Raw genomic sequence first — 12127 nt, forward strand, 5'->3', positions numbered from 1 at the left:
AGGTTACTCAGGGACGATGATGGCACCTTTTCTCTCCTCAGTGAGGCTTAAAATGCAAGTTATTTTCATGTGTACGCATTTGTGTGTTGGTTTGTAGGTGAGGGAACAGAGGGTCAAGAAAAACTAACGTTCACAGCGGCCTCTTTTATCGTAAGCCTGTTCATCTCCACAGCACAATACTTGTCTTAACTGTAAAGTGTGCAGGAGTTCAGGTTCATATTTCACAGCCACTGACTTCAGCGTTAGCAGTTATTCATTTACGCAACAACAGCCGCTCTTCCTCAGATCTCTGCAGGGGGAGCATGCCGGTGGATTTTCTTTTTTTTTCCTCATTGTGCACTTGCTCCTCAACTTTCATCGAAAAAGGAGTTGGTGTTTGCTTCACTACAGCTCCTCCAGTTACCACAACATGCCAGGCCGTTGCCCGGCAACGGCACTCTATAAAGCTTCTTGTCGCACCTGACACGACAACATCCCCGGCCACTCATCTCAAGTGAACAAGGGAGACAGACTGCTTCTAGAGACGAAAACATGGTGAGGACACGATAAACTGGATATTTACTTTACATAATAGCGTACGTTGTGTGATATGTCGACTTTTGTGACTTTTCTGAGCTGCTCATTTGGGTTGTTTTTTGTCTTTTTTTAAATGTTCCTTCATCGATATTGAGCTTTGTTTGACTAAGTTACAAGGTATAGAGGTCACAAAAATGCAATATTTTTTCCTTTTTTTACTTTATAATCTTCTTTGTGATACTTGTAACAATACATTTCTATATAATTCATTTATAATAAATAAATAATTTGACATAAAACTGATAACTGACACAGTTGATTATAATATTATTGTAATTAAAAAGTTTGGTTTTTTTTGCTCAACCTCTTTCTTTGTAGCGTGAGTGTATCTCTGTCCACGTTGGTCAAGCTGGTGCCCAGATTGGCAATGCATGCTGGGAGCTCTACTGCCTTGAGCACGGCATCCAGCCGGACGGCCAGATGCCCAGCGATAAGACCATCGGCGGCGGAGACGACTCCTTCAACACCTTCTTCAGTGAGACTGGAGCTGGGAAACACGTTCCCAGAGCTGTGTTTGTAGACCTGGAGCCCACAGTCATCGGTAAGATCTGAACTTTATGTTCTTGTTTGAAAGTCATTTCAGAATTGTAAGCTTAACGTTTTTTTTTTTTTTTTTATCACAGATGAGGTTCGTACGGGCACCTACCGCCAGCTCTTCCATCCCGAGCAGTTGATCACTGGAAAAGAGGATGCAGCAAACAACTATGCTCGCGGTCACTACACCATCGGCAAGGAGATCATCGACATGGTCCTCGACAGGATTCGCAAACTGGTGACTGTTTAACGTGTCATAAGTTTGAAGGGTACTCAAGTTTGGAAGGGTTTCTGAAATTCTGTTTCCCGGCAGGCTGACCAGTGCACAGGTCTTCAGGGTTTCCTGATCTTCCACTCCTTTGGAGGAGGAACCGGCTCTGGCTTCACCTCTCTGCTCATGGAGCGCCTCTCTGTGGATTATGGCAAGAAGTCCAAGCTGGAGTTTGCCATCTACCCAGCGCCTCAGGTGTCCACAGCCGTGGTGGAGCCCTACAACTCCATCCTGACCACGCACACCACGCTGGAGCACTCCGACTGCGCCTTCATGGTGGACAACGAGGCCATCTACGACATCTGCCGCAGGAACCTGGACATCGAGCGTCCCACCTACACCAACCTCAACAGGCTGATCGGACAGATCGTCTCCTCCATCACCGCCTCCCTGCGCTTCGACGGCGCCCTGAACGTGGACCTGACAGAGTTCCAGACCAACCTGGTGCCCTACCCTCGTATCCATTTCCCTCTGGCCACCTATGCTCCAGTGATCTCGGCAGAGAAGGCCTATCATGAGCAGTTATCAGTGGCCGAGATCACCAACGCCTGCTTCGAGCCCGCCAACCAGATGGTGAAATGTGACCCTCGCCACGGCAAGTACATGGCCTGCTGCCTGCTGTTCCGTGGCGACGTGGTGCCCAAAGACGTCAACTCTGCCATCGCCACCATCAAGACCAAGCGCACCATCCAGTTCGTGGACTGGTGCCCCACCGGTTTCAAGGTCGGCATCAACTACCAGCCGCCCACCGTGGTTCCCGGTGGAGACCTGGCCAAAGTGCAGAGGGCCGTGTGCATGCTGAGCAACACCACCGCCATCGCAGAGGCCTGGGCTCGACTGGACCACAAGTTTGACCTGATGTACGCCAAGAGGGCCTTTGTCCACTGGTACGTTGGGGAGGGAATGGAGGAGGGGGAGTTCTCTGAGGCCAGAGAGGACATGGCTGCCCTGGAGAAGGATTACGAGGAGGTGGGAACCGACAGCATCGAAGGAGAAGGAGAAGAAGAGGGCGAAGAATATTAAATTTAGACAATTGGTCTATAAACGTTCAGCTGTTTGGGGCGATACATTCTGCTCTGTTTTGGTTTTCATTCATGAAAAAGTCTTTCTGCAACACAATGTTTAATGTTTGTTAACTTTAATAAAGACCAGTAGATATATTTTTGTCCTGTTTTTACTCGACTTCAAAGAGGACACATTTTTACTTGTCATACATGGGGAGTCTTCAGCTCTATATCTGACATATGGTATAAAGCAGCTCAGGGTCATTCATGGGCCACTTTCACGACAGGCCACATGAAGTAAAGCACAGGTGTTCATACTTAAATAAATGATGTCTGAGTCCATTTAGCTTCTTCGGTTTCAGGGCGTGTGCCGACTCGGTGTCGCGCTGTCCTCAGTTACATGAACAGAACAGAGCCATTGTCCATGTGATCGGTGACAGCTGTGGTTCCTGCTGCTAAAACATGTCAGACTATTATGTGGTGTTGTTTTTTTTTTAGATTTATTCATACACATACACGTAAATTTGATCTCTGGTTTGGTGAGGGCTGAGTGACAGTTGTCTCTTTGAAAACCGAGCTGAACAGCCTGGAGCAGCAGTCGGGTCACTGTGATGATGAAAGAGAGGTGAGTGTTTATGAAAAAGGATAAAAAGGTGCATTGGTTAATAGCTCATAGTGAATGGAACCGTTTGGAGGATAAAGACTGATAAGTGTGGCAAAAAACAAACTTTATCTTGAAATAAAGATTCAGAATAAGAAAACACAAAAAAAAATTTCTCCACAAACCTATAATAAATCCTTAGTATTTAAGTATGTATCAGTTCTATTTCTTCTTAAATGGTGAAGTGATTAAAAAGTGTGAATAGGGGACTTTTAATCTGAAAACTGTACAGCAAAAATGCCTACTTTACAGTATGCCAGTGTTCATCGATATCCTAAACACAACTTTTTCATTTTTATACAGAGCTTTTTGCAAAGTTATTTGGTCACTGAAACATAGCTGTGAGGTCAGACATGGTGCTATATATAAATATATGTATATTTAAATATAAATGCAGCATGATTATTGCGTGTGTCACTATGAACAATCCTGCATTGGAAATTTCATGTCACAATTATGAGATGGTAAGTTATGATGAGAAAGTATCTCATATTTATAACTTACTAGTATAGCCTATATATATTTGTATTGTATAAACGTTTTTCCTCAATAACAAAATTAAAAGACTGAGTTCATTTGAACAGTTTTTACAAAATATTCTTGATTTTCTATTACTATTTTACAGGATAATAGTCAGTATGAACAATACTTTACTGGAAATGTTATGTAACCAACATCTTTAAAATACTAATTTATATCAAAGAACGGTAGATATTCTCATTAGAGCAATCAATGGCTCTTTATTAATTAATTATTGAATTTATTTTTACAAATATACAAAAAAGAAAGGTCTATGTATCTTTAAGGACCTTCGGCTCCTTGTCAGTACCGTATTTACGCGACTACAGGCGCAGGCATTAATCGAAACAGCGGCTCACTTGAATGCAGCTGGGTCTCATTTTTACCGCAGTAAAAAAATACCGACGTAAACCGGCGTCGTAACCTAGGAGACGCTGTGTTTACTTCCGGGTTGTGCGAGTCGAAAACAAGACGAGGGGCAGTAGCACGCCCACGACAGCGAGCAAAGCGGATTAAAGTCCCGCGGCGATGGCAGGAGAGACCGAGGACGAGATACCAGGTCATTAACAACATTAATGTCATTATTTACGACTCGTTTAAAACAAATAAAACACCGTCAGTCAGCCGTTGTCGCTGACGCTTCTGGGATTATAGCTGGTGTTTGTTAGCTTCTGCTTTAGCATGTTTACTAAATAATCCCTTCACTTTCTCTATGCTCTCATGATTTGAACGATACGTGTGTTGTTTTTGCTATTTTATAATGAACTTTCATGCTCATTATCATGCTAAAAAGATTAGTAGGTGATTTACGAAAATGTTACTACTAGAAATGATTTGAATAAGCTCATTTTCAAGTGGAAATATTAAACACCAAACTATTTTGGGGTTTTGATCAGATTAAAAGAATGACAACCTCGTCCTGGACTCTGAGAAGCTATTTTATGATGTTTTATGGAGTAATAAGAATTATTATGTGGATTAGTGCACTTTTCCTTCTCGTGTTCTTCACAGAATCGGGAGCAGTTTTTACTTTTGGGAAGAGTAAGTTCGCCGAGAACGTCCCCAGTAAATTCTGGCTTAAAAACGACGTGCCGTGTAAAATAGCTTGCGGAGATGAACACACTGCCTTAATAACAGGTAAGAGACAAGAGACACACGGACTTCTCCAGGTTTCACTGAGCTTTCAGTTTGATTGTCGCCCTCTTTCGCTTCCACAGAAAATGGGAAACTCTTTATGTTTGGCAGCAACAACTGGGGCCAACTCGGTCTGGGATCCAAACAGACTGTGACCAAGCCTACATGTGTCAAAGGTCAGGCTTTAAACAGCTCCCTGTTCCGTATTGTTGTCTAGAAATGGATGCACGTCTATTGTGTGTTGCGTGAGTCAAGTGTTGCCACCAACAGATGCCCTTGAGAGAAGAGGCGAGGGGAGTTCCTCAGAGGATGAGACAGGAAACTGTTTTTAACCACTGCTGAAAACCAGGGGATGTCAAATGGAAAGCTGTGCTTTATAATCTTTATTAATCTGACAAGAAATGTGCGTCCTTTGATAACCAGAGGAGTTCAAATGAATAAAATAAAATTAGCTCTGGATATACGTGGGGTTATTTGAAGGAATAATAATCTAAATACAGTATATACTGAATATAGTCATCTATAATGAATAGATGATGATTTCATGGATTTTTGATGCTTTACTTATTTGTATATATTTGTAACACTGAATGCATTGAATGCATCCTGAGATAATAAAATCTATGATACAAGTGGCATAGAAGTCTTCCAGTCCTGTAATCTCAGATGGGTGAGCTCCATAATCTGCTCTAATCTATAGATGTTGAGAGACAGAAGGAGATACATGTGATTTATGTGCAATAAGTAAAGTAAATATTATGATTATTCTTGCTCTTGCATTGATATTTAAACATTATGCACATACAAATGTTAAAATCTACTCCTGAATGTTTTTTTTTTTGTTTGTTTTGTTTTAAGGTGAAATCTTAAAAATCTCATTCATATCATTTCAGCTCTGAAGTCGGAGAAAGTTCGGCTCGTGGCCTGCGGGAGAAACCACACTCTCATCTGCACCGGTCAGTGTCAGACGTTTACTTCAGAAGCACCTTGCTGTCTCATCACTACCGTTTTTACTCTTATGTTTCCTGTGCAGCTCAGGGAAAAGTGTACTCGTCCGGTGGGAACAGTGAGGGTCAGCTGGGCCTCGGTCACTGCGAGGAGAGGACGGCGTTTCAGCGAGTCCAGGCCCTCGATTCGCACGGGCCGATCAAAATGCTCGCTGCTGGTTCAAACACCTCTGCTGCTCTCACAGGTTTGTGAATGAGAGGTTCTCACATCTCACCAGTTCTTCTGTCATCTCTCTGTTGGTGATTGATTTTTTTTTCCGTCACAGAGACGGGTAAACTGTTCATGTGGGGCGACAACACCGAGGGCCAGATCGGTCTGGGGAAGGAGAGCCACGCGTCCGTGCCTCAGGAAGTCAGCGTGGGGCAACCCGTCAGCTGCGTGGCCTGCGGATACTACCACTCTGCCTTAGTGACTGGTGAGTGGCGGCGGTTTCAGCAACAGATTAACCTGGATTACTTAAATTAAAACCAGAAATGATGCTGTTGGGAAACATGAAACCCCTCCAGGAAATGAGCTATGCAGTAAATAAAAGATATTACTCTTTGTTTGTCATCAGATTGGCAGAAACATGAGTCATTGTACCTGTAGTCCTTGTATTTTGAAAAGAGAAAGTGGAATATTTGAGTTTATTATTCATCTTAGAGATAATTTCTTCGTTTAATGTTAAAATGCACACACAAAAATGAAAAGGTGCATTACAAGATCTATAAGAATGTAAAGAAGAGTTGCATAAGAACCCTCTAGAGCCATAAAAAAGTGGCTTTTTACTCCGCTGGTGAAAATGAACAATGCAACTAAGCCAACAAATATATTTAAAACAATTGTAATTTATTTTGTTAAGTTCTAAAACACACAGAAATTGTAATCTGCAATACAAGTTTTTCTCCCAGAACATGAAGGAGAATTGTTTAAAAACCAGGATCTCCAGGATTCATATTATATGTCTCAGTAAATTAAAGCGTTTTAGTGTTTAGCAACTAAACCAGTTTGTTATCAAGTAAATCAGGAAGTTATAAGCCGTGTGTACGTAAAATGAGTGTATTTCTTGGAAAGTGTTTCAGTTTTATTTGTGTTTCCTCTGTGTCACAGTCGACGGAGCTCTGTACACGTTTGGCGAGCGCGACAGCGGCAAACTGGGTCTGGGCACCGACCAGCTTCCCAAACACCGGCTCCCTCAGCTGGTGAAGAGCATCAAGGAGCCGGTGACACAGGTGGCCTGCGGTGGTGGACACACAGTGGCGCTCACAGGTAACAAGGACCACAAATAGACAATCTAAGTTGTAACTGTGTGTGTGTAAATTCATGCTTTTTCCCATCCGTCCTTCCTTCCTTCCAGAGGAGGGCGTGTACACGTTCGGCCTCGGCCAGTTCGGGCAGCTCGGCCACGGGACGTTTATATTCGAGTCGCGGCTGCCACGTCTGGCCGAACACTTCAGGAAGGGACGGGTCTGTCATGTGACCTGTGGAGAGAATCACACGGCTGTCATCACAGGTAAACGCTGCTCATGAAACCCCCCCAGACTTCAAGATAAGATAAGATAAGATAAGATAAGAGGCTGTTGTGTTTCTTTACAGATGGAGGTTTGTTGTACACATTTGGAGATGGGAGACACGGTAAACTGGGGCTGGGAGAAGAGAACTTTGCCAACCAGTTCAAACCAACTCTGTGTCCGCGCTTCCTCAAGTACATCGTTCAGGAAGTGGGTGTTTCACGTTTAAAACAGTTCACCTTCTTGAGGTCAGGGGGAACAAAGGGTTTAAAGGGTTTTTGTGTGTGTGTATGTGTGTGTGTGTGTGTCCAGGCCGTGTGCGGCGGCTGCCACATGGTGGTGTTGGCTCGGCCCAGGGACCAGAGCTGCGGCGCCGTGACCCTGGAGGAGGACGACGCGACGGAAGACTACCTGGACAAGCCGTACGTGGAGCTGCTGGGAGACACGGCCGACTCGTCCACCCTGCAGAGGAGCCTCTCTGCACGGGTTCGCAGGAGGGAGAGGGTGAGAGCACCGTGACTGGATTTATCCACTGAGGCTGCAGCTACTGTATATTCTCTTAAATGTCTGGTTTAATGATTTTTCTGATACAAGGAGCAAAGATATACGATATACGCTGAAATATTCATAATTAGGAAATTTAAAAATCAGAGAATTTAGTAGCAATTCTTTTATTAATCAATTAATAATCAGTGAATTGTTGCAGCCCTATTATCCATTGAAAAACCTGATCAATTAAACATTAAAAAAACAAGAAAATATAACCACTAGTAGGGGAAATGATCTGCCAGTGCAGCAAGAAAATGGCACTTAAAAATACTACCTTGAAACAAGTCAAATTATTATAAATTATGAGGTATCTTCAGCCTTCATAAGTAAATAAGACCAAAAAAAATTTGTGATTAGACAAATACACTGAATTCAAGTCAATTACACAAGTACATATTTTCATATTTTGCAGAAATCAAACAGCACAGACATGACAAACATAATAAAACACAAAATAAACATTAAAAACGTCTATGTAAGTGCTCCTGGCTCCTCTAATTAATATGTGGACTACATAATTAACAACAGAACCAGAAAAAATAATATGACAAGAGTAAAAACGATGTCGTCATTAATGTGCTGTTTTCCCTCAGGAGAGATCTCCAGATCAGTTTGGTGCCAAGATCAACACGCTGCCGGCCATGACACCCAGCTACCTCCACCCGCCGCTGCCCCTCTCCGGCCACACCGCCCCTCCTCCCAGGCTGCCTCCACCTGAGCCCACTCACAGAAAGATGCTCAACGGCACACGCCGGCACCTCAGCACGGGGTCACGCCACCGGGGTACCTGCCTCTACCTACCTCTACCAAACCAGGAATGATGAGGTGCTGATGTGATGGGACTAACATGGCGTGTGCTTCTTTTATCCGTCTCGTCAGCGCAGGCAGGCGGCGACACGGACAGCGCCGTGGAGAGTCTGACCGACGCCGACAGCGTTAAAGGCCTCGGAGAGACCACAGATTTCCTCAACATGGTGAGGATGCTGTTCTGAATCAGACGGTTGACGGGATGTCGAGACGGAATGAATCTCACTGTGTTTTTCCTCTTAAAACAGACACATGTGATGAAGATGGACCCCGGCGATAAAACACTCACTCTGTCTCCAGTTCAGAAGGTAAAACGGATCTTTTCTACTTTCTACTTATACTAGGAGCATTATGTTTAATTTATAATGATTTCTTTTTTGAAAATATATATTATTTAGTACAGGGGCCTCAAACTTAAAACGACCTGGGGGCCAGTGAACTTCTAGGCTGGTCAGGAGGGGCCGGGGTCAAGTGAAAAAGTGAAAAAAGTCCAAAATGAATGGTTTAATTATTAGATAAAGTAAAATGACATCTTGATAATCCGTCATACAAATATTTAGGATGACATCGCACACAAAAAACACATTTATGTTACAAAGAGAATCTGTAAATGACCAAAAACAGACAGAAATAAAACATTAAATCAACATATGCATGGAGACAATTGTAATTAAAACACTAGACAAGCTTATATGTGATTAAATGTTGAGGGGGCCTGGCGAGCCGTGAGTTTGAGACCCCTGATTTAGTAGCTTAACATGATTTCACCTTAATGTAGTCAAATCTTTGCAGTAAAAACAGCAATTATATGTTTTGCTCATCTAAGACTCCTTTGATTCTGCCTTTTTTCCTTCTATACTGTCCCATAAATGTCCTAAGTTGTCTGCATGTCTTTTCCGCCTCTCTAATGCATGCCTCTTCTTTCATCCACCTTTTTTTGCTGTCTTGTGCCGGGGGCGTAGAGGAAGGGTAAGCACAATAAAACCACCGTAGGACACAGGGAGAAGCAAATGAAGGAGAGAAGCCGCTCAAAGGAGAGCAGCTTCTCTTCGGCGTCGCCGTCTCGTAGGAGCGAGGCCGCGCCTCCTCGCCGCGCGTTTCCCGCCGAGCTCCCGGGGAGCCGCGGTGCGTCACGGAGACAAAAGACAACAAAGCAGAACAAAGAGAATCTGATCGTAGGGAAGCATGAAAGGAGAGCCACTCAGATCAAACCGCAGAGGGAAGGGGAAATCAGGAAGCAGCGTTCCAGTCCAGTTCAGGGTAAAAGCTCAAACTCGAAACAAAGCCATGTCACTAAAAAGACATCGTCAGGTGTGTCTGCAGGGGTGACCGCGACCAAAGTACAGGCGCAGCCTTTCAAAAGCAAACCTGTTGTCATGCAGAGTCAGTATTCAGGCGTTCGCTCACCAGGTAAACACGCTCGCTCACCTGGCTTTCATCTCAGTGACGCCTTGGATGAAGAAAGCACAGGGAGATCTCGACAGGTTTCAAAGGCGAAGAGCGCTTCTAAATCCAAGACAGACAGTAATCTGTTAAAAAAGTCTAAAAATGAGAAAAATAAAAAGCAGGCCGAGTCAAAAAAGGAGCTTGTAGAGGAACTCCAGAAAGAGCCATTTGATCTGAGTCTGCTCGCCGGAGCGGCGTCGCTCGCAGCCGGGTCGGTGTTGGTGCATGAGGTGGCGTCCAGAAGTCGCTTGGACTCGACGTTGTCGTCCTCTCGGGGCGACGCCGAGAGGAAAACAAAGAGCGATGTAAGCAACAAGTCGGCGGTCAGCATCAACATCACGCCTGCCCGCGAGAGTCCTGAGGCGAGGACAAGTCAGGACGAGAGCGAGGAGCAGACGGACTCTGCAACTCTCAAACGGGAGGATGAAGACGAGGAAGAGCAGAGGACGAGTGCAGGTGTAAGCGAGGAGGAGGAGGAGGAGGAGAGCCAGAGTGTTGAAGGTGACAGTGAAACTTTTCACAAGTCTGAAACTAGTGGAGACAACGAGGGAAGCAGGGGTGAGGAGGAGGAAGATGACGAGAGCGCTGCTGAGGAAGAAGAGGAAGGAAGTAAGGCGACCGGAAGTGAAAGTGAAGACGAGACAGAAGAGAAAGAGAGCAAAGGGGGTGATGTAGAGGAGGAGGAAGAGGAGGACGGAAGTAAGGCCACAGGAAGTGAAAGTGAATATGAGACCGAAGAGAACGAGAGCAAAGGGGGTGATGTAGAAGAGGAGGAAGAGGAGGAAGGAAGTAAGGCAACAGGAAGTGAAAGTGATGACGAAACAGAAGAGAAAGAGAGCAAAGGGGGTGATGAAGAAGAGGAAGAGGAGGAGGAGGAGGAAGACGACAGGTCAAGTCATGAGACAGATAGCAAGGAAGGAGAGTCAGAAAACGAGGAGGAGGAGGAAGGTGAGGATGACTTGGAAAGTGAGGGCGAGGAAGAGGAGGATGGAAGTGAGTCTGGAAAATCGTCAGAGGACAAAGAGGAGAGTGAGAGTGACACGGAGAATAGTGCTGAGGAGGAGGAGGAGGAGGAGAGCGAAGATGAGGAGGAAAGCGAGGATGAGGACGTGAGTGAAAGTGAGGGGGAAGATGAAGATGAGAGTGAGAGTGAAAATGAAGAGGAAGAAGACGAGGAGGAGGAGGAAGAAGAGAGTGAAGAAGAACAAGAGGCGGAGGAGGAAGAAGAGAGTGAAGAAGAACAAGAGGCGGAGGAGGAACAAGGCAGCGAGGAAGAGAAAGAAGAAGATGATGATGATGAGGAAGATGATGAAGAGGAGGAAGAAGAAGAAGAGGAGGAGGAAGAAGAAGAAGAGGAGGAGGAGGAAGAAGAAGAAGAAGAAGAAGAGGAGGAGGAGGTGACAAAAGTCAAAAGTGCAAAAGCAAGGTCAGGGGTGAAAGGTCATTCTGCAGGAGAGTCAGAGGAGTTTTGGGGCGATGTCTTACCTCAGTACCTCAACCTGAAATAATAAAAGTGAAGATTCATTGATTATCTTGTCAAGTTATTATCTTCATTTCAGTCACCATTAAGTTCCCAGAATGCAATTTGTCTTCATGGTTCTTAAAAACAAGGTCGTTCAATTCGCTATCAAATGAAAAGGAGAGAAGAGAGAAGTTCACTTTATTTAAGGATAATATATAAAGAATACTTTGAGGCCTTTGTCCTCTTGAGTTTTCTTTATTTAAATTGCTTCCATGTCTCATTTTAAGTCCTTAAAAGTTTCATATTCTAACATAGATAAATAAATGTGTGTGTCTGACTGCTGCAGCTGATTCGTCCTGAAATACAGTAGAAAAATCTCAATGATTATTCCCTGAACATATTTATTTAGCTTTTTAGTTTTAGCGTCAGTAGAAGGAAATATAAAAATCTTAAGTTTACTGTTGTATAATATTCAGAAACCTACTGAGCCGTAATCATCATCATCATCTTCATCAGTCACATCTGTGCAGCTTCTTCACTTCACATGTGCTTAACGTTCTTTTCTCGGCTGCTTTCTGTGTCTTTGTTTTTAAATGTGTTTATAAAGGCTTTCGTTTACTTGTTTGGACGCATTTTTTTGTGTTTCTTTTTACATTTTCTGTCTCT

At 44.0% G+C, this 12127-nt stretch overlaps 2 protein-coding genes across 2 annotated transcripts; both read left to right on the top strand.

The window, feature by feature from the left end:
* The first annotated feature begins 365 nt into the window (after window positions 1-365).
* Window positions 366-2541, top strand: LOC131449054 (tubulin alpha-1A chain-like). The gene is made up of 4 exons (XM_058622011.1): window positions 366-534; window positions 895-1117; window positions 1200-1348; window positions 1424-2541. The coding sequence occupies exons 1-4, from the start codon at window positions 532-534 to the stop codon at window positions 2402-2404; spliced, it is 1356 nt and encodes a 451-aa protein (XP_058477994.1). The 5' UTR covers window positions 366-531; the 3' UTR covers window positions 2405-2541.
* A 1486-nt stretch (window positions 2542-4027) lies between these two features.
* rpgrb (retinitis pigmentosa GTPase regulator b) lies at window positions 4028-11793 on the top strand. Its single transcript, XM_058621998.1, has 14 exons — window positions 4028-4124; window positions 4577-4702; window positions 4783-4875; window positions 5593-5655; window positions 5733-5891; window positions 5973-6122; window positions 6797-6955; window positions 7044-7199; window positions 7283-7407; window positions 7510-7701; window positions 8340-8529; window positions 8626-8720; window positions 8802-8861; window positions 9516-11793. The coding sequence occupies exons 1-14, from the start codon at window positions 4094-4096 to the stop codon at window positions 11505-11507; spliced, it is 3591 nt and encodes a 1196-aa protein (XP_058477981.1). The 5' UTR covers window positions 4028-4093; the 3' UTR covers window positions 11508-11793.
* Window positions 11794-12127: the final 334 nt, after the last annotated feature.

Source organism: Solea solea, chromosome 2 (assembly GCF_958295425.1).
Source record: "Solea solea chromosome 2, fSolSol10.1, whole genome shotgun sequence".
NCBI lineage: Eukaryota > Metazoa > Chordata > Actinopteri > Pleuronectiformes > Soleidae > Solea > Solea solea.